We start from the raw sequence: 27,851 nt of genomic DNA on the forward strand, positions 1-27,851 counted from the left end.
GGGATGGGAAAGGGATTGGAAAGGCATGGGACAGGGATGGGAAAGGGACGGGAAAGGGAGAGATCAGGTTTGCTTTGCTTTTCCAGGGAAAGAATGGCACCTGCATGGGTGCCCTGTGTGTCCATGGGATGTCCACAGCCGTGGAAGTTCATGGAATCTTGGAGTGGTGTGGGTAAGAAGCGATTGTAAAGATCATCCAGTTCCAATCCCCCCACAGCACGCCCTGATCTGGGGCAGGAAAAATTGAGGAGAGAGGATGTCCAGCAGTAATTCTTACCCCAGATTTTAGGTCTCCCCAGAGGTGTCACCCACCCTTCTGTACCAACCCAGCCTGCACCACGCTCTTCCCCACAGCGATGCCAGACACCTCGCAGTGATTAAACCAGACATTTCCCCGGGGGAACCAAGTGTTTCCTTCATCTCTGGACAGCAGAGCCCAGCAAAACCAGCCTTCCCTGCTGCAGCTCACACACACTCCCTGGTGAAGCAGCTCCTCTCCACAGAGAGCTGTTCCTCAGGGTCCTAAGGAATAGGTAAATTAGGGCAAACAAGACTTCTCCTATCACTGGGTATGTCTGCCCTGGAGAACAGGCTGAAAGTATCTGTCCAAACACTGAGCCCATGTCTTTACAGAGCCTGTCTCCCAGGAAAAGCAAGGCTGGTTAGCTTGGCAAGAAGAGAGCTGAGAGCCCCAGGACTTCCCTTTTCCCTCTGTAACTGGTCAAATGTTATTTGCTGTGTCTCTTCAGGAGAGCTTGGTGTTTTCCTTGGAGCAGGAACAGCTGCTGCACGGAGCCTGGGGGCTGGGGGCCTCCAGAAGTGCCTGCTGATGGGGCTTGGGAGGGCAGGGCAGCCTGAGCAATTCTCATCAGCTGGCCCTAATCCCACACACCAAGACTCAGCCCCTCTCCTGTAGACATTCCCAATAAGATGTCTGGAAAAAGAAACCTTAAAAAACCTCTTAAAAATCATCCAATTCCAACCCCCTGCCATGGGCAGGGACACCTTCCACTGTCACAGGTTGTTCCAAGCCCTGTCCAGCCTGGCCTTGGACACTTCCAGGGATGGGGCAGCCACAGCTCCTCTGTGCACCCTGTGCCAGGGCCTCACCACTTTACAGGCAAGAATTTTTTTTTTCCTAATATCTGCCCTAATAAATGTGCCCTCTTTCAGTTTGAAGCCATTCCCCTCTGTCCTAACCCCCTCTGCACATGGGCATTGAGCAAATCCTTTCCCCCAGCATTCCTAATTCCTTCAGGAACCAACCCTGCTTTCCAGAGCCAAATGTAAGGGGGAAAATAGCAGGAAGAGAAACTGAGGAAAAGAAAAAGGCTTATTTGTCAGAGACACGACTGGAAGCATGAGTCTGGCTGCTCACCACATGAAAAGCCCGTCTGCTGCATGGAGGTCTTGGAGAAGAAAGGGGGATCCTGCAGAGCTGGAAGCTGGCAGGGAAGTCTCCCAAGGCAGTGCTGGAGTTGCAGGGTGATGGGAATCAATGCCAGCTTTGTGTACAGGTAGCTGGGCAGGATTTATGACCTGCCCAGTGGTGGGAACACAGACCATGAATTAAAGCACTGTTGGAGAATCAGAAGGTTCTGACTTCAGAGCTGCAGTCCTGAGGAAAAGGACAAGGTAGATTCCTCTACAAGCACTCTAAAATTAAAGTAGAATTCCAAAAGTTTCTTTAAAACATGCATTTTGTGAGTGCTAGCCCTGTGGAACCCCAGCAGCCCCACCAGGGCTGCCGTAAATCACACTGGGCTACAAAAACTGCACAGGGAGCATGGGGCAGCCGTGGTGCTGTGAACATCAAACACTGCACAAGTGGAAGCCAAATCTTTTTTTTGATTCCCCAGCAAAAGAGAGTGACTCCCTCCTTTGGGCAGGAGCTTGGGGTTTGCTCTGGGATTGCTTCTCAGAGGCACCAACCCAGGATGGGAATTCCCAGGCACAGCCCCAGTGGGAACAAACCCAAACAGCACAGCCCCAAACACTCCCTGCACATGCACAGCCTCCCCAGAATAAACCATTTCAGCCTGTTTCAAAGTTTTAATTTCATTTCTTGAATGTTTTTGTTTTTTTTTTTCCCTGCAGTGAAGCTTTTAGTACATTACGTAGTTGCATCGGTCTGGGGGCTACAAGAACAGCATCCAGCTGACTTATTTTCCCTGAATTATCTTTCTCATTTTTTCATTTATTTTTAATTAGTGGACTGGTAGAGTTTGTATGTAAATCTGTTATAGAGATTTGGGATTTTTTTTTTTTTCAACTTTTTTATCCTTTTTTGGATTTTACAGGGGCGCTACTAGAAGCCAAGAACAACAGCAGATCTTGGGAATATGCTTTATTCTTAATATTTCAGCTTTTTAGAAAGGTAGGGCAGTGTGACTGGTGAAGATGAGACAAATTTTGGGGCAATCCAGTCATTTTCAGAAGATAGCAAGATTTAGGTATTGCCCATGGCATAACTGGTGATAACATTAGCCCAGTGTCAAGGTGGTTTAGATTGGGGATGGTCTGACAAGTTGTTTTCCCTTGTCACAGCTACTGGCTGCTCACACGTGGGACAACACTAGGAAAAGGCAGCAGGGTCCATATCTCTGAAAAAAAAACCACCTCAAAACTCCCCAAAATGGGGGGAAATGGAACGTAAGGCACAGCCTTGAGCTGGGGAAGGATTTGGATCGTTTTTAGTGCATTATTCTGTTCCCAGGAGGTCCAGGACACTCCCTCCAGCCTGGCTCCCTGCACATCTCACAGAATTCTAGAATGGTTTGGGTTGGAAGGGATGCTAAGGATCATCTAATTCCCACCCCCCGCCAAGGGCAGGGATGAGGATGGCTGGAATCTCATCCTTTTCCGGCCAGGAGGTGATATCGTGATTTTCCAGCAGAGGGGGAAATAGGATCACTTGTTCCACCATGGAGCTGCTCGCTCTGTCATTGCTGGCAGGAACGAGGGGCTCAGGAAAATGCAGTATTATTGATCCTCGCATTCCAAAAGCCAACACTTGCTGTGGCTGCACAGGGCAAGCATTGTTTAGGAGCCCATGGAGGTACCCACACAGTTCCACCCAAAGTTTGAAGATCAGGCCCATCAAAGCACTGTAGGACCCAAGAAAATGAATTTAAAAGCCTTGCAAAGTGTCAGGGATTTTATCTGTCCAAGCCACACGGTTGTCTCTGCAGGATGGCCCTGATCCCACACTTAAGTGCTCAACTTTTTCAGCAATATAGCCCAAATAAATCCCTTGTGAGCAAAGCTAAGTGGTTACTCTGGTGGAAGGGACCTTACCAGAGCAGTTCTGGGTTCAGGGACACCAAATGAGGACTGGCAGGTGCAGCACTAGGGCTGTGGTCATCTGCTGGTCCTTGGGTGGACCTTTCCCACATCTCTCCACAGCCAGCCTGGGTAACACAAGCTCAGTCCTGCACAGAGGAAAAGAGTGGTGCTGAGAGGCTGGGCAGCAGCGTTTGCTGTCCCCCCCTCTGCCAGCAGTGATGGGCAGGGTCAGGCTCAGCCTTTCCCTGCTCTAATGCAGCCCTGGAACATCACCACAGCATCTGCTCCGCAGGGTGAACTCTACCAAACCTCCTGTCCTTCTTCATGCTTCTACTCAGGTCTCCTGCTTGCTCTGCAGCATCAAACCATCTCTGAACCAAAATCCTTCTCTTGATGACATCTGCACTGGGATTCTGATTTTTTGATGAAGACCTCTGTAGCCAGCTTGGCTTACCTGGCAAAACAGAACTTCTTTTCCCAAGCTGCTGTGCAGAGAAAGAGAGGATGAGAAAAGCCCATGTGTGCTGCAAAAGCACGTGTGAAACAGCAAAACTTCCTAAGGGTAGAGCTCCAACTGCAAGGCACAGCTCCTGGATCTTACAGCCCTGTATAACCTCTGCACATTGCAACAATCTCTATATTGTTCCAAAAAACCCCCACCACCCCTGAATAAAAGGCTGTCTGCTCTGTCCTCTTCCCTGCTGAACCATGAGAGAGCAAACAGCACGTGGCAGGTGTCAGCCACAGCAAACTTTGTGGGGAGGATGGCTGGAATAAAATAAAAAAGAACAGGCCTCTCTGCCTTTAAATGGCCATGGTCTTCAAGTAGGAACAAAATTCAGATTCAAAGTACTGCGTGAATAATAGACTACAAAAAGTTTAAATAGAATATTGGCATAAAAAAGGATGAATTTTTTAACATAACTGTATCCCCTACAGCAAAAGCTATATGAATATACTAAAAATAAAAATCCAGATACAAAGAAGGAACAAATGCAAATCACTGGGTGGCAATAACATTATGTTATACCCATTACAGCTTCACCCTGGGGCTAGGCTTGTGCAGCCAGCCACGTTAGCCACGGGCCTCTCAGGTGATACCTAAAAGATCAATGCACTCTTCAGGCAGAAATTAATTCCCTTTGTTGGGCCAAACACATTTGAAATGGAGCCTTTTTTGAAGTGGAACAAAGTCCTGTGTTGCTATCACAGAGTTTGTTTACACTGAGTTAATCTGCCCTGATTTTAGATACGCAGGAGTTGTGAGTGAGGAATTGTGTCTCTTTTAATTAAAGGGTTCTTCAGCGTCAGGGAAAGAGCTCTGTGGTGGGAATAGCCACAAAGTGATGATGTGAGCTCACTGCCCAGCCTGCTCACAGCCCTTTTTCCATGCTCCTGAAGAGTTCATGGCTCATCCTCCTGGGGGTGGCTGCATCGCCATGGGCAGCACAGCCAGCACTGCAAGGCAGAGGCTCAGAGACATAATTTGGGTCTGGAGTGAAGGATCCAACACAAATTTTAGATACATTCAGTCCAAAACATTCTAAATGGAACCACAGATTTTATATATATATGTGTATATATATATATATATATATCACTTTTGGAACATAACAGCTCTGAGAAAGGTTCTTTAATTTCACCTCCAACGTGGAGTGCCTTGCTGGCTGCTTAAATCTCTCCCGCACGCCTCTCCCCCAGACGACCTCACCTATCAGTGAGAAATTGGTGTTGTGCCTGATTGCACAAACCAGCCCAGCCTTTTACCTGGGAGATGTGCCACAAATAACTTCCATTATATATAGGGGGTGTTTCTGATGCCGCTATCAGAAAAAAAAAAGAAGATATAATGCTCCGACAGCCTTGCTTAGATGCTGAGGATGCACTTGGCTGTGCAAAACAGCCATTTGTATCACAGGACAGCCCAGGTTTGGATGGAAACCAGTGGGGTGCATCCCCACCAGACCTCTATAAGCACAGCCAGAAGCTTTTTATGTCCTTCTGTCTTACCAGCCACCTGCAGAGAGGCTGTGATGTGTAATGGGGAGGTGACGAGGGGGATCGCCTCAGGCCAGTTACATTTCCCTACTTTTTCTCCCAGGCAAAAGCAATTTAGGTTTAATAGTATATTAAAAAAATATTAAACCCCTCATTGGAGTTCTTCTTGCAGAGGCAAAGAGAGGAGAAGGCCTTTCTGAGCCCATCTGCAGTGCATTAGTAGGTAAAGGATTGCATTAAGGCACTCCCAAAGGTCACAGAAGGGCACTGCTCATTTCATTCCAATACTGAGTTTACCCCTGTGCTACATTTCTTAGTGTTTAGCAAAGACAAGCCCCAGGGTCACTCTGAACTTTAATTACATGAAAATAACTGGCTAAGAGGTCCTTTCATTTTGATAATTTACAATACCAGCTATTGAAATGAGCTTTGCAATTGATTTGGGAAATACACAAAATGACACTTCCAGCCCAGCCTTTTGTGGGCCCAGGACAATTCACTGTCTGTTTAACAGCTATAATAGCCCAAGACCAGGCTTTCCGACAATAATTACACTTCCTCTTGAATTTATTGAGGTTCAAACTTCCAGTTGTCTGCTGGGAACACTTCATTTATGCACGAAGCATCTCGGCCCGCTTATGCAGAAGAAAAAGCAGGGAGAAACAGGCACTTGTTAGAGCACACAAGTCTCCATAGGTCTCTTACTCTTTTTTTAACTGCTACCTAATGAAGATACAGATTCCTTGTGCATTTTTGTGCCTGACCAGTGCCCCTGGGGGCATTTTGGAGGCTGTGAAAGCTTGAAGAAAGAGCTATGAGGCAACCTGGGCTGTGCCCAGGCATCTTTCCCATGGCCACTTTTAATTTCTTCTAACATGACAGAACTAAATATTGTCATCTTGTGACTGCTATCTTAAAATGAAATAACCTGTGGTGTTCTTGCTTTCTGGGGTATTGCTTTCCTACACTTATGCACATCCACTAAGATGCCACCTGGCTAAAAGCATAAGAGCCACCACGAGCAGATGGGTTTGCACAAGGTATGGCCACAAGAATTTCAGATGTAGGGGGCATCTTCCTCCCCCCCAGATCACTTTAGGGAAACAAGGAATTCGATTTTCACGTTGCAGTGGCTGTGTAGGGCCATCCAAAAGCCAGGTGATAACTCACAGCAGCTTTAGGGGTGGGAAGCTGCCTGGCAGGGCTGGCAAGGGGAGGAAGCTGAACTGACATTTCCTTCACGTGTCTGGAAGGCAGGCACTCCTCGTAACACAGTTTTGTGCTAATCTTCAATTTGCTGTACTGGGAAGCTTTTCCCTGGTCAGCAACCAGACACATCAAAATTACAGTGAAGTCACTGTGGGAAATAACAGGAGTTTCCTCCCCCTTCAAATTAAAAGGAGGGCGCAGGCTGGGTAAGAAACGCACTGCTACAATAGGACTTGATTGACTTTAATGTGGAAACAGTTGCACAGTTTAATATATTTCCTTGCCAGAAAACAGGGAATTTGTTTCCAAAAGGGCAAAGGCCTCTGGGATGTGTCCTGATTCTTTGTGATTCGATCTGTGCTGCTGTCAATGATTTACTGCAGCATTTCGGAGCCTGGTGGGCTCCATGCTCCTTCCAGCAGTCCTGAAAACTTAAAAGCTTTGCTTTGCAGCTGATCTATAGCAAACATTTACATATGGCAGAGCAATGTGGTGGAGCCTGGCTCAGCTCTGTCCCTGGATCCTGTCTGTGTGTGTGTCACTGGCTTTGACACCAACCCCGGCCACGGTGTACAGGGAGCTGCAGGCAGCGCCTTCCCACAGGTAAGGCTGTTCCCTTCCCCACATTTCCATGCAGGAATTACCAGCACGTCAATCAGCCCATCACTTTTCTCCTGACTCGAGGCATGTGCACAAAGCTACCAGGAAAAAAAAAAAAAAAAAAAAGAATTAAAAATTGGCAGCTGTCCAAAGCCCAAGCCAGTCATCGTAATTCCTTCTTAAAGGAACTGTTTGCACAATGGTTTTCCTTTTACAGATGACTATTAAGCCTTCTTAAACTTCCTTACCGAAATTACCAGGCTAGGTTTGGGCACTTGAAATGAATTCTCTATACAGGATGATTTATGAGTTAATATTTTTCATATTCTTTTGCATTATAATTATTTTACACTCGACAACACGAAGCTAACAAGTGCATGTGAATAACCCAGTTTTCAGTCCAAGCCAGATCCTCACACCTCAGGTTTTTTTTTTTTTCCCATGAACAATATTGTTAACCTATCTGAGTGTCACTTGGGCTTTGAAGGAAAGGAATAAACAAGTTACATTTTTTTTTTCTAAAGCTATAGTGTCATGATAGGGAAATGGGTGGATTTATTTTTTTTCTACAGCTATTAATTTCAAGCTTGTTGTAAAGGCAAATATGATTTAGGAGGATCAAAAAAAGGTATCAGTGATAATTGGAACATGGAGACAAGGAGAAGGCAGAAAGAAAAAAAAAAACTGTGGTAGTGATACACTTAATTATGAAGGCTTATTCCGATAATCCCTTTTGAAAATGAACAAAGACGAGATTTTTGATGTTTGATGAACTTATCAAACAAGGCAGAATAATGAAGAGGGAAATGTAAAATCCAATCGAAGGTGAGCCAATTAAGTACTTGGCGAAGTGCTGAAGGATGCAGCCCACAAATCCTCCTGTCAGAGCGAAAAGGCATCAATACCTGCACATCCTCCAGCTCTGGGTTCATCTGCAGCCTCCTGGGTTTTCAGCTCACACACGGGTCTGCACCCACAGGCTCCCTTTCTGAGCTGCTGTGGCTTCCATTCAGTGAATCTCTCTTCCCCAGCTTCTGGTGGATCCCCCATCAGCTATGTACCTCTGCTAATTATCAATATTTCTCTTTGGACTGCAGTCTTGTAGGTGAAACGGACTGCTCATTATTTAATCACCAAAATAATAATAAAAATAATAGTGTTCTGACTCAGAACGAGCCCTCAAATGCTTCAAAGGCTGTGGATACACAGGGTTGTATTTGTATGCCACAGATTGCTCCTCAAGACAAAGAAATGGCTCATGAAATGAAGGTTTTAGGAGAAGAGACAGAACTAAAGATCATAATGACTGGGCTGGGAGGCAGGAGAAGTATTTGCTGGCTGTTGTGTAGTGATATTCACAGTATGTGCAGAGAGTCTAATCCAAGAACCACTACAATACTGTACCTTTGCCTTTTTCTCCTTTCATAATATTCCTTTAGTTATTTTCTTCTCTTCAGAGTTTGTGTATTATGCTTTAGAAACACTCAAGCAACAAATTCTTAGCAGAGCTCCTTTGTACCTTGTTCTCTCAGCACTGTTGGTGCAGCCATTCCCACCCCTCCACAAAGCCCAGGGAAACCAGGATCTGATTTCCCACTTGCCGGGAAAAATCCTGAGAGTTCATACTGGTGTAAAGAAAGTGACTTCAAAACAGGCTCAGTAGTGATAAACATCCCAGCTCCTGGAGATTGTGATGTGCTTCTGAAAAGAAAGGCAAAAAATCAGCTTTTCTTTTAAAACCCATCTCTCCATGACATTCCTTCTGTTTACTCAGGATGGTTGCTCATATATATATATATATATATTTAATTGCAATCTACCAATTGGAAAGGGCAAAGATGTCTTGGGAGAGCAGGAATCCCAAGGCAAAATCCCCAAGTACTGCACCTGCAGGCCCTGCTCACTTCTGATGGTGAATACTTGGATGGGACATCTTGGGATGCTTCCCATTTCCTACAGACCAGCTTCCTGGTGGAAAAACACACACACACAGATAATTTTTCCCCTTCCAGCCTCCAGCCCCTCTCAAAACACAGCTTCAAAGACCTCAGACCACTCTTTCTTCCCCTCCCTAGAAGAAGCAGCAGAAATGTTAATTCTCCAGCTCCTGTCGACTGTCAGCTGAGCCAGTGGTCAGGATGGACTGATTGCTTCCCTTGCCAAGAGAAAAAAGTAAGGATCCACTGTAATGTATTCATTCATCTTCAGATGTGTCTGTGATGAGGATGTACACACATTAATTATATATATTATACATATTCATCATTCTGAAGCATCCAGTAAACTCATCCAAATATGATGGAAATGCTCCTCTGCTAGAGAGGCTCTTATTTACCCTGGTGTAAGCTGGGGAATAAATTCATTCGAGGCAGCAGAACAGGAAAACCAAAATCAAGGCAAATGGTGGAAGAATCAAGCCAGAATACTTGCCCAAGACTTTCTTCCTTTTCTGTCTCACACTTAATTAAGTATCCCCTGATTCTCAATGCAAATAGTCCGGTAAAAAGAAATTGGAAGCAGCCTTCATGCATCAGCTCTTCTTCTCATATTTTTATATCATTTCACATATGTCTTCATAGTTTGAGAATTTATTTTCAAATACCTGACATAATTCTGCTTTCTACTGAGTTTATCTTCTCCCTGCCTTTTTTGTTCCTGTGCTTATAAACAGTATATTATCAGTAAATAATATACTGCTCTTCTCCCTCTCTTTTTTTCCCTTCCTAGTTTAAAGAGCAGCAATTCTCATTAATAATCCATCAGAAATGTTGCAGGATCAGTGTTGTAATTAGTGTCTGTGTCCATCTGAGCCTGGTGCATTGCAGGACAAAGCATATGCAGCTGGAAAAGTGCCATATTTTTCCAAGGTATAAAATAGAGATATTTTTAAAACAGCCATTCCAGCCCTCTCTAAGTCCACATGTATGAACTCCAGACAAATCTGAGCTCCCAAACCTCTGCTGACTCTCCTGCCTTTACCACATATGAAGTCTTCAAGCCACACACACACACATAGAAGTAGGAATATATATTAAAATGATAGTTTTGATTGCTTTATGGCCTGGGGAGGGGATTCCTGTGGGGGATACACGTGGTTGTGTCTCTGTGCAGCACCGCTACCGGCGGCTGGCGCAGCCAGCAGGGTTTGGAGGGCGACGCTGTGCTGGGCAGCTCTGGGATGAGCAAGCCTGTCGAGCTGAGACAACGTGCACAGGGCCACCAGGGTGTGGGCAGGACTTCCAGTGCGAGGGAACAGGTGAGTGACCCAGGCACAAACGCCTGCCAGAGAGGTTTTGATCCTGAGGGTATTGTACTGGAGAACCAGTACGAGAGAAAGCAGGAAATTCCCCCTCTTCAGTGTTTTCCTCTTACAGAAATCCATCCATGTTACGCTGGGATTTGGGTAGAAAAGAAGGCTGTGTGACATGGAGAATGTGAATTTTTCAGTGGAACAAAGAGAGTAGGAATATTCTGCTCCAACTGCTGTGCTGCACGCTCACACTCCCCTCGGCGGGCACAACGCTCCCGCAACGCGCCGCTTTCTCCCCTGCTAGAGACAGAGTTCAATCATCAATCCAACCAGCAATCTGTTGGGGTGATTTACTTATTTTTAGCCACCTCCAGCTCTAAGGATTAGGATATGAAACGGCTGTTCTCTGAAACTTTGACTAGCCTTGACAGATTTTTGTTTCTATACAAATGGCTCAAACTTCCTTCCTGAGCATTTAATGAAAATTCCGCTGAAATTTGGAGCCACAGGTCAGCTCTGTGACCAGCTCATCAGCTGGAGCAGGTTATCATCACTCCACTGGGGTAAATTAAGCAGTGTCAGCTCCCTCCTCAAGGCTTTCTCCATGCTCCCAGAAGCAAAAGCCCTTCCACATTGCCTTTCCTGCAAATATCCATTCTGGCAATTAATTACTGCAATAAACTCCCCAAATGCCTCCTGCAATAGGAAGAGGAAAACATGCACTTTAATAAGATGGAGTTGACTTCCTTAAGCCAAGGGGTGAAGCTATTCCTATAGCAACTTTCCAAGAGTGTGATTTTAGAAAATAAAGTCAGGACAGCAAGGTGACCGCTCCTTGATTCCCAGCTGATGGAAGCCCGCGGGAGTGGCCACGGCTTGGACTCTGTGCTGTGCTTAGGTCCCAGAGGCTTGGAAAAGCAAATTCCCCATGGAATAAAGCTGTGTTTAACACTCAGCATGACCTCTTGTGGCCCTGAGATGTGGGTGAAAACCAGCACAATCAGTGCAAGCTGCCAGCCAGGATTTCTGGAGGGTGGATAAGCCACCGCCTGCATCTGTGCACTTTAGGGCGCTGCATTAAACGGCATCTCGTGTGCAACGGAGACAGAGACTGCAGAGACGGCTCTGATGAGGATAACTGTGAGGATGAAGATATTGAAAGCCCTTGTGAACATCTGTTCCCAATCCCAGGGGTGGAAAAAGCAGTCCAAGGGTGAGTAATTAATCAATAGCTGCTCCTCTCGCAATCAAAACAGGATTATGTTTCTTATATTGCTCTTCCTTAGTGATAGCGGTGATCCATGAATTGATAGGGGGCTGTGCAAAACCCAAAGGGGAGGTGCTGTCCCATGTGGCCGTGGGGGCAATGAGGGTTCATTCCAGCTTCTATTTCAAATTCTGTCTCAGATCTATTACCTGACCACAGTGCTTGTGATGCCCTTTTTATACTCCTGAAAAAATAGATGCCAGTTATCTCACAGCCTTCTCCAGTTGTTAAAAGTAATAGACTAAAGCAAACAGCAGACTTTGGAGGTACAGCACCCTGCTGGCATTCATCCTTAAGGAGATTTAACTCCAGGATTTAGGACTTCAGAGCACAGATCCAAGGCAGAGAGCCTGAGTTCCACATGAGAATATGTAAATACTCCTATCCACAAAAATGTTTCCCTGCTCAGTTTCAAATTTTCATTAGGTGATACAGGCAAAAAGAGAAACCCAGAATAAAATGAAACTGAAAGGCAAATTGTGGCTGTGACTCTCTTGTTGAAAATCTTGTATTTTGACCAAGCTACTGCTCAGTTTCCCTTGGAGAACATGGCCCTGTCTGTGCCAGAGGGATTGGAATGAGATGATCTTTAAGGTCCCTCCCAGCCCAAACCATTCTGGGATTTTATGAACGTGGGCTACAGGGTGAGAATGGAGCCAGCCATTGTGTAACTTTCCCATCAGCTCAATCCAACACTCTCTGGAGTCCATGAGATAAATGTCTCTCTGGCCCAGAGCCTGGGAAGATCCATCAAAAGTTTCACAAGGCATGCAGTAATTTTCACTGAGAACCCTGTTTAATTTTGCTGTCTGAAGTGCTTCTCCTGCAGAACACACAAAGCAAAGGCATTTTCTATCTTATTCCTAGAGATGGTTCCCTGTTGAGAAGAGCAGTGCTGCTGTCTAGTTTGAATAACGCTTTCACTTTGGGCCACAGAATTACATGGAATACTAAGTAATAGGAGGGATTTCAGAGGGCAGCAGCTGTGAGGGCTGGAGAGCAGGAGGAAGGAGGAATAAGGAAATAATAAGTGACAGACTTGGCAAAGCACAGGCTTCATGTCTAGGGAGGGTGTTAACTACCCTGAGAAACGGGACCATTATTAAGAAGGAAGAGATGAAATTAAGATAGAAAATAATTGCAGAGAATGCCAGGAAGCACTTTGTGACAATGAGATGCATTAGGCTCAAGAGGAACCTGGAGGAATTCCAGGACTTTGGGACGTTCATAGCTGTGCTTGCTGGGAGGGGCTGGGCAACTTCACAGATTTCTTCCTTTACTCACGTGCGAGTCCAAATTAGTGCCTTGGAAATAAAATGGCTGTTTGTCTCCTGGTAGCTTTGGGAAGGAGACAGCAACGAGATAAACCCAATCCAGCTTTAAGTCCTATTTCAGTTCCCTGGGAGGCCTGAGGACAGATAACCTGTAGCGTCAGGAGAACCTGTGACAGAGAGTGAGGAAATAAAACCAGAGCTAAGGATAACTTCTTGAATGCTACCTCTTTCCAAGATACAACACCCTGACACAGGAAGGGAGACAGAACATTTATGACCCCGGGTTTTTTGGGGGGCTCTGTGAGTACGTGTACAACGGGGAGTGGCGGGAGCTGCAGTACGACGCCGCCTGTGAGCGCCTGCACTACGGAGACGACGAGAAGTATTTCCGCAAGCCTTACAACTTCCACATATTCCAGTTCCTGGTGAGTGCTTCAGGAGGCCAAATTTAGCAGCCATTTCCCAGCTAAAAAGCCAAACTCCCCACAAAGACATCAGGTACATTCCATCTGTAGGTTATGTTTAAGGTACCTCAGCAGGCACTCGATGGTGCAAACGCTGGTTTTTGGCACATAGGGAATTCACTGCTTTATCTCCCAGGCATCCCCACTGCTTCCTCTGGGCCAGTCAGAGCCAAGAGAGAGAGAGAGGTGTTGTCTCTAGATTCTGTATTAATGAGCTGTAGAGCTTGCACAAGCCTTTTGCCTCTCTAGGGATGGAGCTGGCCATGTGTAGAATGGTAACAATGCTGCTGTTCAATATTTGAAAGCATTTGAAGTGTATGGCACGGTTACAAGGGGCATAAATCCGAATTCTGAGTGAGACAGGGATCCTGAAACCCATCAGCAGGATCACGACACTTACAGTCCATGAAGTCACATCTGATGTTAGACACCGATCCAAGCAGAGCAAGGATTCAGTTTGGGTCTCCCACAATCATAAGTGGCTGGCTTGACCACACTGTGACATGAACAAATGCAAACACATTATTCATGGGAAATATTACTCAGTGGAAGTAGTTTTCATGTCCTCCCAGCAGGCAGAGTCCCTCAGTCCCCAGTTTGAACACTGGGGCTGGCTTTTTACAGAGCTGGCAAATGGCACAGCCCAGACTCAGCGGAGCTGTTTGATTCCACGTGCCAGCAAAGTGGAGCTGTCAAGGAAAAGGTCACTTCCCTAAAACACAGGCAAAACAATGTTTGTTTTCTAGCCTTGCCATTGTAAATAGATGTTGAATTTTTCTTCTCCTAAATAAATTCATCCAGAAGCAGGCTGGAGAGAAAAAAAATCAGTCCAAATCATTAGGATTTGGCAGAGCTGGAAGGAACTGGAAGGAGGGTTTTATAATGGGAAGTGTCAGGCTGTCTTAATAGGTACCATTACCAGCTCTGGCTTTGAGTGGCTACACACAAACCTCTCCCCTGCTTGGAGATGGATGAAGCAAAATGCTTGGCTTTATCCACATTTCTCACATATTTCCAAATGAAATGGCACGGGACTTAATTCCTTATTCCACATTCACTGAAGTCAGGGCTGGTGCTGTCAGGAGCATCACGGCCTTTAACAGAGGTATTCCTTCAAGAAATAGAGATTAAAAAGGAAGGGAATCACCTGAAAAATTAATGTCTGCTCCTTTCATTTTAGACTCATGCTGATTCTGGATTTGCTTTTGAGTTTTACGAGGATTCAAAGGACCTGCTTGACGCCCTTAAAAGTGATAAATCCAAAACAACAGGCTTCACCATTGGAATTGGGCCTGGAGGTGGAGATCTCATGTTAAACCTGGGCCTCACTTTATCAGGTGGCAAAGGATCCCTGAAGAATTTCACACAATACGATGCAAAGGTAAAAAAAAAACAACAACCCCAACCAAATCAGCGATGCATCTGCTCCAGACACATCATCTGTGCATGGCATGGTCTGGCTGTAACTTATGTCAGTTTATTCTCTCAATTGCATTTTTTTAACACAGGGTAATTGTACCTTAATTTCTTCATGTAATTGCAAATGTATGATCGTTAGTAATCCTGTTTGCTGCTCTTGGTATGTTTTAGCAAACAGGGAGTGGGAATAAAATTGAATTACAGAGTGCCACGGCGCATGTCATCTCACCCCATCCTGTTTCATGGCTACATTAAGCACATAAATAAAAAAAAATGCTTAAAAGTGACGATGAGGGAGGAGGGAATATCAAGATGCTGATCAAAACAATTATCCTCAAGGAGTGATCTCTGGTAGCAAATATATCTTGCTCAAATTAATACGAGCTGCCTCGTGACGGAGAAATAGGCTGCTTTTTACAGGAGGTTAAACCACCACACTGAAAAAATAGTACCTGATAATAGGGTGTACTTCTCACAGAGGGTTTACATCATGGACTGGCTGTGATGACCTCTTTCCAATCTAATAACATGAGTGCTGGTATTTCCCACATTTACCGTGCCTCATCTCCACTTGTCTCTGGGCTGCTGACAGAAAACAATAAAGAAGAATTACTTTGATGGTGTTCTGAGTTAAAATGCCCTTAAAAGCTGTTTGAAATGAGCACCATTATAGTATTTACTGTGCCCTTGTCCAGACTCACATGATGTTTGCAGCTAAATGATGATCAGTTATTGGAGGAATCATTTAAAGGACTGCTCATGTTGCAGTGGGGACTTGTCCAAAGCAATGGGAAATACAGAGGTGGAGCCTTGGAGCTGGTGGTTTATCTAGGAAATTCTCCCTCCATCAGCATCTTCCTGGGCAGGGAATCTCCCCTCTGCTGGGCTGGGCTTGACCCTCGTGCTTTGTCACTCACTGAGTTTGTGAAGAAAACAAAAAGGGAATAAATGGTATGGAAAGGAAACCAGAAAAAGAAATTGCAGAAACGGAGAATGGAGGGGAATCACGTGAAGCCCAGCTCTGATCACATTCACACATCAATAAAACCCTCCAAGGCCCTCCACCTCCACAGCACATCAGAAAGGGACTTTAAAAAGAGAATTACCATTATTTCATTTAAAATCAGGCTTGTTTTCATACATACACTGACAGTCAGAGACTCCACTGCAAGCCTAAAGACTAGACATTCATTTGTTTAAATTAATCTGCAGCTCCTCTTTTCTTTACCTGCAGGATGTTGGGTTCATTAGAGCTGTGACCAAGGTGCAGACAGCCCGCTTCAAGATGAGAAGGGACAACATTGTTTTGGATGAAGATGTGCTGCTCTCCCTGCAGGACCTCCCAGACACCTACAACTATGGCTTGTATGCCAAATTCATCGACGACTACGGCACCCACTTCATGACATCTGGCACCATGGGGGGTGTCTTTGAGTACATCCTTGTCATCAATAAGGAGGAAATGCGCAGGAAAGGTCAGAAAAATCAAAATACATTCTCTGTTCTCAGCTTTCTGCTTTAAACCTGGCATTTCCAGCCTGGTGGCACTACTGGCCACATGGCTTGGGATTAGCCTGAGTGTCACCAAATGTGCTCTGATTTCAGCAGAACCTGGGTGAGGGTTTGGCCATTGAAGAAGGAACCTGAGCATTATTTTCTCAGTGTCACTTGCTAATCTTCTCCTATTTCTTGTCATCTTTGTTCAGCATTGAAGGCTGCAAAGCCACTCAGAGCTCAGCAAAGCAACCCTCTCACATTTCAGCCTGTTTGTAGTGAGGGCTGCAATTTTCTGTAGATGGAAATACCACACTGCACTCAGCAATACCTGTGCCACTTTACTCTGCTTAGTGTCACATCTGGAGCCTAACAGACCCCTGTTAGCTCCAGTTCTCAACAAACTGGAGTGTATGAGGCTGGAGAGCCCTACCTCTAAATCTCAGTTAGATAAAACACCCACTGCAGATGCTGAGAGTGAGAAAATTGCCATGGCTAGCAAGTCAAAAGCGTAATGTTTTTCCCAACCAAAAACATGGGATGCAGAACAATAATATGGGATTCTAGCTCAATAACCAGGTTGTCAACTTCTGTAAAGGTGTCAACAATGCAATAGATCCCATTTCCCCTAAGGGCCATCACTCTGCTGTGCTGAGGGTACCACTGCCTTGGTAACTCCAGGCCAGACAGTGATGCAGAAGGAAATTCTGATCTTGGACAACCGGTGCAAATTGCTGTAATTTCAGAAATTTCATTAATTTTCATGGTTCTGCCCCAGATTCTGCCTCTGGTCTGAAATGGTTTGGTCCCATACGCATTAGGATAACTGTGCACTCCACATTGCACATTAACCATGCCAATTTTTCCACAAGAAATTACTGATTGAGAGAATTTTCATCAAGTTCCTGAACCTCTAATGTTTGGAAACATGATGCCTCTTGAAATTACATCTTCACTTTGAAGGGTGAGTGATATAGAAGTGAGCAAGGTCTTGGCAAGCAAGTCTTCAGGAAGCAAACTGCCAATTTCAGAGGAAGAATTAATCAAGAGCATGTGGAGGGAGGCGATTATTTTGCTTTATCTTGTGCTTGCTGTGTATGTAAGGAGATTTACTGCTAAGAGATGCCTTATCTTAGGAAAGAAGGATGCTGAAGTCCAGCAAAAGACAAAAATGTGCCCCAGTAGAGATGTAATTTTCATTCTAATGCAGCACCATTCTGTAATTTTCATCTAATCCAGGCTCTGCCAGGAAGTCCAGCCTTACCAAGCCAGCAGTGCTGTGTCACACAACACTGACCCAGAAGGACCCACCTGCAGTGTCTGATACGCCACTGTCTGAAAGCATTTAGTAAAAAAACCCTGATTTCTCTAATGTTGATCACAGCCATGCTTGGAGGCTGTGTTTGCAAGAGGATTATTCCTCCTTCCCTGAGGAATGGTTAGGATCAGGATATAAGTGCTCAAGTCTTAAAATCAGAGCTTCCTAAGATGAGTCTGAAGCTCTGCAGACACATCAGTGAGTCCCCACAGGGCTGAGTGTGGAGCTGCTTTAGATCAACCATAGAGCATCCTCAGAGCCCACCCAGCCCACAAAACTGTTTGTTAAAAGCTCTGGAACAGAGAATATTCTTTTTTTTTTTAATAGAGCACACTTGACTAAAGCACAGACTCAGGAAAAAGATCCCTTGGCTGAGTTTCCTAAATGAGACACAGCTTAGGTGGTCACTGAGCACCCGCTCGGCACAGAGCTGGACTTTGAGCATTTAGGAAACCCGAATTTTGAAAATGAAATCACTTTCTCTGTTTAGATATCCACAACTCACTGCAGAGCTTAGGGCTGCAGTTTTGCTACCAGACCCATTCCCAGCTTTCAGGCTGCAAGGGCTTATATGGATGTGGTCATGAGTGAAATAAATACATATGTCAGAACAAGGTCCCTCGTTGCTCTGCCATCAATATTTTTCATTACTTGTTTTTAAAATAGATTGTTATGGTTCTATTATTTAGCAGAAAACAGCATAATGTGTTCACACATTACAAGAACATTTATGGGAGGAACATTATGCACGGAGTAAATTAGAAAGAGTCTTCATATATTCTGATTAATTCAAAATGCAGCAGTAAATCTTATCACTCCAGCACATTTAACTATCACAAATTATATCATACTAAAAAAAACCCAACCCTATCAGGGCTCCCCCCTCAAGTGCCAATATTTACTGAGGCCACCCTTTCGCAGTGATAACCACTTTTCATTTATCAAGACCCGATCTTTCCGCGACCAATAGCGAATGGTATCGACAGCCCCTCGCTGAACATAATTACTCAACGAGAACCATGGCAAATCAATTAATCAGGGTGTTCCTCAAGTTTAATTTTATGGCACTCCAGCACCAAGATAAGCAATCACTCACGTTGCTTTGGGTGAATGAACTTTACCCACTGTGTTTACAACTGTTGAACAGTTTAGTACAAGTAATTGAGTGCTACACGTTTAATCTTTCTCAAGGGCCCAGTTTTTGCAGTGGGATGCAGTTCCCACTCAAGTCTGGAGCAGGTTTCAGCTCTCACCAGCTGGAATTCTCAAGATGCTGAGTTCCTAAGCAGGGTTTGGACCCACCAGGCCAAGGAGCAGATTTGAGCCCCAGCTGGCTGCAGTGAGCCTCTCCTGTAGGGTGTGCAGAAGCAAACAAGTTTTCAGGTGACACCCCAGAGTGATCTGAACAAGCTCTGTGCCCGTGGGAACCTCATGAGGTCCAACAAGGCCATGTACAGGTGAAGGAAGGGGATTCTGCCCCTCTGGTGATGTCCCACGTGCAGTGTTTCATCCAGCTCTGGGGTGCCCAGCCCAGGAAAGACATGGAGCTGTTGGGGCAAGTCCAGAGGAGGCCACAAAGCTGTTTAGAGGAGTGGAAAACCTCTCCTATGAGAAAATGCTGAGGGAATTTAGGTTGTTCAGCCTGGACAAGGAAAGGCTCCAGAGAAACCTCACTGCAACCTTCCAGGGGCCTATTAGAAAGACAGGCCTTAATCAGGCCCCATTGTGACGGGACAAAGGGTGATGGTTTTCAGCTAAAAGAGGGTCAATGTAGATTAAAGAAGACATTTTTTACAACAAGGGTGGTGAAACACTGGCACAAGTTGCCTGGAGAGGTGGTGGGTGCCCCATCCCTGGACACATTCAAGGCCAGATTGGATGGGACTCTGGAAAAACTTGTGTGGTTGAAGATGTCCCTGCCAGATGGCCCTTAAAGGCCCCTTTTAACCCAAACCAGTCCATATTTCCACAAAACCAGAGCCATGAGTGTTTGAGCAATATTTTAAACACAAGCAAGGCAAGGCCCTGCTCCCCAGTGCTGAGGGGAGGCTGTTCAGCAGACAATGCTCCAGGGTGGGACTTGGACAGAGAATTAAACTTCAGACCATTAAACCACAGCACAAAACCCCCACTGATCTCTGTGCCTCCTCTCAATACCATGGTATTGATCACCAGGCTCCTTTGGAAAACACTTTAAGGTCCTCCAACAAAAAAGAGCAATACAAGTTACCTGTGACTTACAATACCCACATTTACTGAAATCAATGGACTTTTTAACTACTAAAGAGCACAGGCTTATATTTGCAGTACACTGAGGTGCTTACATAAAACCAGGCTGTATGAAATATGCACATTGCTTACCTTGGTGAAACCAGCTCATTAGCTCCCTTCTCCCCTCTGCAGTCATTTCATGGCTCTCCAGTTACATATTTTCATGATGTATGTGGTGGTGCTGGCAGCAGCAGGCAGGAAAGCTCTGGCAGCTCTCAGCACACAGACCTTTTCTAAGATACTCCTTAAGGTGCTGCTTAAGCCATTAATAGGTGGGTCAAAGCCTGAATTTAGGAAAATTAGTGAGGATCTATTGATTTCAGCTGTTGTTCCTGGCTTTACCTTAGTTATGAGTTAGTCTGTAAAAAAATCAAAAGTTTGTTGGTAAATACACAGATCAGACAGGGACGTTTGTGCCTGAAGCCTTAAAGTTTTTACTTTCTTCTAATATTTTCTAAGGAAACAATTTTTACACCTATTGTATGATAGGCCCAATATACCCCAAATATTGCGGTTTTTCCACTGTCCTCTGCCCAGAATAGCTTTTGACTTTGAAATACAAAGCCATGGAAATAACTGAATCTTTTATTCAAAGATGGAAAAAAAAAGTGGAAAAATGAACATCACGAGCCACTGAATTTACCTGTCTGCTTTCTGGTTTGCAGCAATCAGCACGGAGGAGATAAGTGCCTGTGTTGGCCTGTCCCTTGGCATTACAGCCAGCAAGGAGAAACTGGACCTGGGTGCAACTCTGACACACTCTGACTGCAAAAACAAAGGATTACTGAAAACTGGTACAGCAGCAGGGCAGGGGTGTGTTGAGGCTCCTTGGGTCACTTGTTTTGGTCACTTGGGCACAGAGACTCATGTAAGGGGTGAGGAAGGGAGCCCTGGTGCCATCCCCCAGACAAGGTGGGACCACAGAAACTTTGGGTCTGCATCTCCAGGACTCCTGATCCCTCTTGAAAGAGCAGGAATTGATGTAGCAATGTCTGGGTTAGAAACAGAGGCCGTGGGGTGGCTGGGAGGCTGCTGTCTACAGCAATGACAGACTGGGTGTGCATGGCAACTAAAACAAGTCGAAATAGACTCTAAAAAGTGCTCAAAGAGGGCAGGAACCCCCCAGATTTGTACATTCCATAATGAGCTATAGACAGTGTGATCTACTGCCCATGTCCTACCCAGAACCTAAGTCTGGAGGAGTGCAGGCTCTCCAGGTCTTATCAGCTTAGAGGATTTGGGATGCTCAACTTGTCACCTTGTGATGAGGTGGCAGGGCTCAACCCATGAGCAAGGAGCAGGGAGCTCACATCCATCCCAGAAGGCAGCTCCCTGGTAGCCCCCTGCATGATTGATCTCACCTCCATTTAGCAGTTTCTGGGGTCTTTGTGGAAACAGCAGCTGAATAAAACCTGTGCAATTCAACTTTCCAGATGCTGAGAGCCACAGTGCAGTTGTGGAAGATATTATTCCCCGGATTAGAGGGGGAGACACCAGTTACAGCGGAGGGCTCCTGAACAGTTGGGATGGCAAAACGTATCGTCACTGGGCCAGGTCATTAAAATATAATCCTGCTATTATTGATTTCCAGGTAAGGCTTTTCTGCAGTTGAAGAAACTCTGCCGCTCTAAGGAATGAAAGTGTAGCCGAGCAGATCATTTCGTATTTTTATTGTGATCCCATCACAGAACAAGATTAAATGTAATGGGCCACTGATCTGCTAACCTCTTATTCATTTCACAATGGGGAGTACATCTCCCACTGACTGCATCCACAGGGAGATGGACAAGGAGCTTAATGCTGGATTAGTGCCAGGTTAAGTTTCTGATGTGTTCCCCCCAACAGCTTCACAATGAATTGCAGCTGTATTCATCCCTGGTACTCTCCCTGATGCTGTCTGCCCTCCTGTATAAGCAGGGGACTCACAGGGGGCTGGGGAAAGTGTTCTGTTACCCAGCAAAAGCTCTGCACAGACAGGCCCTCTCCAGGAGTTCTCTGAGCAGGGAGCTCCTGGCTTTTCTGTCAGGTGGGTCCTGTCTTCCTCCACACTCCAAAAAGAAGGTCTGTGGCCATAAAAGCCAGCAAAGCCCCAGTCTCCCTTTTATTTCATTGGATGCCCCATAAAACAGGAAGTATCTTATAGGGCTTCTGTGGGGAGGGAGGAGATGGGTGCAAGCAGAGGGGATGGAAAGGGACAGAGAAGAGTAACCCTACAAACAAATAATCCAGGGTAGAGCTGGCACCAGGGCATGGCCACAACCCCTCAGCTGTGGTCAGGAGGACCCCAAGATGCCAAAATCACCAGTCTGCTCCAGGAGAAGCTGTGGCATGTGGGGGAAGGATCTCTGTCATGGCAGGGACATGCTGCCATTTCTATCCCTCTTGTCTTCATTTGAAAGCAGGGCTGAAAGCTCTGACAGAGAGTGGGAGAAGGGAAAATGGATTTGGGAATTATCTGTGTTATTGGCAGGGCAAGAAGGACTGTGCAAGCCTTCCTGGGCAGCACCTGGTGGCAGAAAGTGCTTTCAGTTCCAGCTGCAGGTTATTCACCTTTTTGCACAAGTTCCCATCAATTCTGGGCAAAATTTGTTGCAGTTTTCCAGTAAACCACACATTGACCTCTCTGTTGGCTGCTCCAGAGCTGAGCAGTCACCCTGCAACCAGAGCAGCCACTTCAGCAGCTCTTATCTGCAGCCCCCTCAGTTTGCCAAACAGGCTTGTGCAAATTTGCCTAAGAGTTCATCCCAAAGCCCAGCTGATCCTGATCCTCCCCACAAATCATTCTCACAGTGCCTTGCACAGTGAGCTGACACCCAGGTCTTCTCTGGAACAAATTCCTGGCCTAGAAAGGGAGTGTTAGCACAGCTGCACCGATGGACAAATATAAGTGTCCTCACACAGTCCCAAGTTTTTAGCTTTAATACTCATTGAATATTAATATTCAGCTGGGCAAGTTATAATTGCTGCCCAAACTGGACTATTTTTGCTGACTGCTATATAGGAACTGTGTTTTGCTGCTGGAAAATATGATGAGCGAGTTACATTCCCAAAGCTGTAGATGACAGTATTATTTCACTACATCAAAGGGCAAAAAATATATAGGCAAAATTCTTCATTCTCAGCATTTACTGGATATTTCACAATCTGGCCACTGCAAGCGATAGGATGGCAATAAATTTTGATGACACCCTCTGTCCAAAGCTCTTACCAAAACATTTTCTTCAAAAAGGCAAAAAGCATGCAGGAATCTCAGGGATTGTGACAGCACTAAGAAATTAGTAAAAAAAACGGGCTTACTGGGGTGTTTTAACTTATCATTCGAATCCATACTAAAACTCCAAAGCATGTCCAGAAAAGCCAATCCCACACACACCTCCAAGATGAGGAAGGTTTTGGACCGGTGGCTCCTCACTGGGGCAGCAACACATTTGCATGATGTACATGCAGCTGTCGAGGAAGACAAATGAGTTTTTCCCGAGTCCTGAATTTATCCAGCAATGTCACAGCATCCCAGTCGATGCCCAGCTGAAATTGTTTCCGTGCCATCCATCTCCATTCCCCGCAGCTGCAGCCCATCCACGAAATCCTGCGCAGGAGCAACCTCGGCCACATGGAGACCAAGAGGCAGCACCTGAAGCGGGCTCTGGATGAGTTCCTGCTGGAATTCAGCCCCTGTCGCTGCGGGCCGTGCCAGAACAACGGGGAGCCCGTCCTGGTGGGTGACACCTGCTCCTGCCACTGCCGCCCTGGCTACAGAGGCCCTGCCTGCGAGCAGACTGAGCGCCCAGGTGAGAGCCCAGGCTCAGCAGGGCAGGGGGACACGCAGAAAAGGGGATGGATTTCCCCCCTCCACGTGGCTGAACCAGCAGCTCCCACCATCCATGCCTCAATCCCACCTTCCCTCCTTGCTGCTTCCCTTATTTTGTCGCTGCGTTATGCTGAGCGGCCCTGCAAGAGAATGAGATCAGCAGCTCAGGAGAGGGGGGAATGGCTTTAAATTGAAAAAGAGCAGGGTTAGGTTAGACATGAAGAAGGAAATCTTCCCTGTAAGGGTGGTGAAGCCCTGGCACGGGTTGTCCCATCCCAGGCAGTGTCCAAGACCAGGTTGGACAGCAGCCTGGGATAGTGGAAGGTGTCCCTGCCCATGGCAGAGGGGTTGGAATGAGAGGTTCCCTTCCAACCCAAACCATTCTATAATTTATTATTACTATAAATAGTAATATTCATACAGATATTTATTTATAAAGATATTTATTTATACAGATATTTATTTATACAGATATTTATTTACATATCTATAAATAGAGTACTGGAAATGAGGATGTGTTTAATTGCTGGGTTAAATCCAGGAAATCCTCTGGAGGGCTCATGGCATCCCACTAAGGATGGGTGCTCCAAGAGGGAGAGCACAAACCTCAGCAGGCAGGGAGAGGAGGGAAGGGGAAAGGCTCAGGTGCTCACACAACGTGCCACCAAAAAAAGCTGTTTTAGTGAAAAATTGCAACATTGCCAGATTTCCCACCCCATCCTGGGATGCACTTTGACTAGAGTGTCTATTTTGGGGTGAAAAAATATGTTTTTCCAAAGTGACAGGCTTATATTTATGTTTTCTTTGTCACTTTCTATACTACACTAAAAAGTTAAGTGGGTAGCAGAAAAAGCCACGGATGGAATAGGCTCTTTCATTTCCAAAAAAAGTTGCAGCTCTCTCTGGATATTTTTGTCCTGATTCATTACGCCAAAAAAAAAAATAAAAAAAAAATCAATCTATATATATATCTATATTTCAGCACACGAAGCTGCCAGAAAAATCCATCTTTAGATCAGTTCCACCAGGCAGAGCTCCAGTCCTTCAACTGTGGGCTCATCACTGGGGTCTCAGCAGTGGAAAATCAAAGCTGTGATGAGATAAGGAGTTAGAGGAGAGCTGGGGAGATGGTTTGTGAGGCTGAATGCCAAAGCTTTGCTTCAGTGACTGCAAAGTGAGTTTCTTTTAAAAAAAAATAAAATCCAAATCTCAGGAATTTGCTTGGGAAGCCCAGGACCTGCCACCAAAGCAGAGCCCTTGACTGGCCAGCCTTGTGCTCCTTGATTTTTAGCAACAGTGGGGACAGGCACATTTCTAACTCATGGGCAACTTTTAGTTTCAAAGTTTCAGCCCCAAAACTCATTTAAGACCAAACTATTTTATTTTTTTAAAAAGCACAATGTTCCAGCAGATGGAAAAAGCAGCTTCCCAGCCAGCACTAAGTAAGAGCACACACATCCATTTGTGCTGTCTGGATTAATAAAGTGCCCAAGCCAGGCACGAAGGCCAGATGAGTAAATAAAACACGACAGTAAATGACAGCCATCAAGCATTCCCATCATTCAGGAGCAGCGCCATAATCCATAGTATCAACCGCTCCCGACAGCTCAGTCTGTACTGGAATGAAAAAGCTTTGAAATAACCCAACTCCAAAAGGACTTTTCACAACATCCCCACCACGTTAGGGGACTTTTGTCCCTCTGCCTTGGTCAGAGGCTAGGAAGTTGCTGCAGAGAGAGCTGTGAGCTGTGCTTTGGGAAAGGGAAGGCTGAGGGTTTCAGAGTTGGACAAGAAACAGCTGCTGGTGTTTGGGGCCATGCTGATTCATCCGCTCTGGCTTCAAAGTGCCTTGATCTCAACAGCCTGGGCATGGCTGGGATAGAGCAGGGAGTCTGTATCCAGAGGATTTTCAGCCAGACCTGAAATCCCTTTTTTGCTTTGTTTTTCCTTTTTTTTCCTGTGTGTCCCCAGGTGGTGAGAGGGACGGGCGCTGGAGCTGCTGGTCAGGCTGGTCCCCATGCCAGGCGGGGACACAGCGGCGTAGCCGGGAATGCTCCAACCCTGCCCCACAGCACGGTGGGCAGCCCTGTGCTGGGAGAAACCTCCAGAGCAGAGCCTGCTGAAAGCCCAAGGTGCCTGGGACGGGGTGGTTTGGAACCTGGGCTGGGCTATAAATACTTCAGGAGTGTGACAGAATTACCCCTGGGAGAAATAATTGACCAGTGATGCGTTTTCACTTGTGCTGGATTTGCTGTGCAAAAGCTGAGCAACTGCTCCCACGGTTTTGCCCCACCAGATGTGATGGGAGCCCCACCAGTGCTCAACACCACTGCTGCAGCACAGATGGCAGAGAATCCACCCAAAGGAGGTGGAGCTGCTGGGTGATCACGGGTGCCATGAAATAAATCCACAGCGAGTGTTTACACAACTGAGCTTGACTCTCAAGGAGTTTATGTATTTTCCTTTGGGAAACATGGGAGAAGCTCATGATCTATGCAGTTGGTATTGACATATGTACCACAAAACTTTTGTAAGTTGGCACTGTCAGATTTGTAAGTCCAGCATATTGGCCAGGGCTGCATTTGCAGCAAAGCCATATGCTGCTCTGCATGGAGAAGGCTTCAGCCTGAAGATGCTGAAGCATCCTTGCAAAATGCAAGCCCAAGCTGATGAGGAATTTTAAATAAATAAATAAAGCAATAAATAGAGAGGCTCGAACGCAACCGTTGGGCAGAGGATGTTCCCACACAAGCAAAGGCTTTTCCTCTGTAAGATCAGTGATGAATTGACTATTAGCACGCAGGCATTTTATCTCCCAGGCACACAGAGCCTGAGAAGATGCTAACAGGCTGCTTGATTTAAGGGGCTCTTTTGAATGTGAGACGTAAATCTCAGCACAAGAATGCACACAGTATTGAACTGTGTCCAGAGACCACGGCGACAGCCTGCAGCTCCCTCTTCTTAATGAACTGCCACAAAAACCTGGGATGGACGGAAGGCAAACGGCACTTCATTTTACTGAGCTTTTCATTGCGAGGGGAGAAGGGGGGCAGAAAAGCTCTGAGAAGGAATCAGGCATTATGAACAACACCAAAACCTCAAAGCACAAAGCAGCCCTTCTGTAGACATTTGAATGGAGAGGGGGAGTAGAAAGGAATCATGGTTTAGTGAAAGAAATTGCTCAGGTGCTTGGAAATGCTTGTTTTTCAACTGTGTGTCAGTGGGGATTTACAGGCTGACACTCAGCTGATGTAAATCAGTGTTGTTCCTTCACTGTAGCTGATTTATGGCACCTGAAGATCTGGACTCATATTTTCTTTTGTGGGCATATTTGCCAAAGGCCAGCTTTTTAACCACCTTTTTTTTTTTTTTTTGCTTGTAAAATGAAACTATGGGCTGAAAACAACAAACCAAGTTGTCTCAAACCCAGAGATGGATTGTTGTGTGAAAAATCCCTTTGCTGGGGGACAAAGAGGTGATCTTTTGAGCCAACCTTGCTATTCCAGGCAAAGGAACTGTTCACCCAGAGAGGAATTTGCTCCCAAGGGCTTGAATTTGATGTCTTCTGTGTTAGGAAATGAAGCAGCACGAAACACCCATGGATCAGTGTGACTTAGACATCCAAAGGAATGTGAAATGGAGGATCACAACAGGTGATTTAATGAATGCTGCCAGGTTGTGTGGAAACACGAGACAGGGCTCTTACACCAAGGACCACTTTGGCTCACAAGCAATTCTTACCTCTTACATCGACTTCCTAGGACTCAGGAAAATGCCTGCAAGTAAATGAGTACAAAGTCACCTCAGCCAGAAAACCAATTGTGCTCATTTTTTGACCAGAGGGGAGAAATTAATGAACAGAAAGATCTGATGCCTTGGAGGCTGGGAAAAGATGGGGCCTGTAGGAAAACAACCTGCATCCTCAGCTTTTAGAGCTGTTTCTAGAAGGATAAATCACAGAAGAACCACAAAAAAAAAAAAAAAAGGAAAAAAGAATAAATCAAAGTGATTAAAGAAACTGCATGCAAAATCCCACCAGGAAACATATAAATAAGAGCAGAAAAGCTATGTTTTACCTGCTGTTGTTCATCCTCATCACTCAACTCATAGCCCAAAGCACTTAGACACAAGCCCAAGGGCTTCCTTCACACCAAAGGAAGGTGGATAGTGCCCCTGTCCTCCCCCTCCACCCCA

At 45.7% G+C, this 27,851-nt stretch overlaps 1 protein-coding gene and 1 long non-coding RNA gene across 3 annotated transcripts; both read left to right on the forward strand.

Annotated features, from left to right (window-relative positions):
- Positions 1-49: 49 nt before the first annotated feature.
- On the forward strand, positions 50-2,033 carry LOC131581062 (uncharacterized). Its single transcript, XR_009278009.1, has 3 exons — positions 50-172; positions 355-533; positions 634-2,033. It is a non-coding gene; the product is annotated as an uncharacterized LOC131581062 (long non-coding RNA).
- A 4,828-nt stretch (positions 2,034-6,861) lies between these two features.
- C8A (complement C8 alpha chain) lies at positions 6,862-27,657 on the forward strand. Of its 2 annotated transcripts, none has more exons than XM_058842912.1 (11): positions 6,862-7,095; positions 9,168-9,264; positions 10,204-10,348; positions 11,411-11,555; positions 13,119-13,308; positions 14,528-14,728; positions 16,103-16,241; positions 20,515-20,643; positions 21,283-21,440; positions 23,415-23,637; positions 25,629-27,657. In XM_058842912.1, the coding sequence occupies exons 1-11, from the start codon at positions 6,980-6,982 to the stop codon at positions 25,778-25,780; spliced, it is 1,695 nt and encodes a 564-aa protein (XP_058698895.1). In that variant the 5' UTR covers positions 6,862-6,979; the 3' UTR covers positions 25,781-27,657. The 2 variants fall into 2 exon arrangements, with proteins under 2 accessions (XP_058698895.1, XP_058698894.1); XM_058842911.1 differs by having other exon boundaries at positions 6,863-7,095; positions 16,001-16,241.
- The last annotated feature ends 194 nt before the right edge of the window (positions 27,658-27,851 follow it).

Source organism: Poecile atricapillus, chromosome 7 (genome assembly GCF_030490865.1).
Source record: "Poecile atricapillus isolate bPoeAtr1 chromosome 7, bPoeAtr1.hap1, whole genome shotgun sequence".
NCBI lineage: Eukaryota > Metazoa > Chordata > Aves > Passeriformes > Paridae > Poecile > Poecile atricapillus.

Bases quoted from the DNA above. Each gene is read 5' to 3' on its own strand.
- C8A (XM_058842911.1), top strand. From the start codon at position 6,980: ATGTGGTGGAGCCTGGCTCAGCTCTGTCCCTGGATCCTGTCTGTGTGT. The intron at 14,729-16,000 runs GTAAAAAAAAAA...CTTTACCTGCAG, and splicing joins TCACACAATACGATGCAAAG to GATGTTGGGTTCATTAGAGC. The intron at 23,638-25,628 runs GTGAGAGCCCAG...GTGTGTCCCCAG, and splicing joins CGAGCAGACTGAGCGCCCAG to GTGGTGAGAGGGACGGGCGC.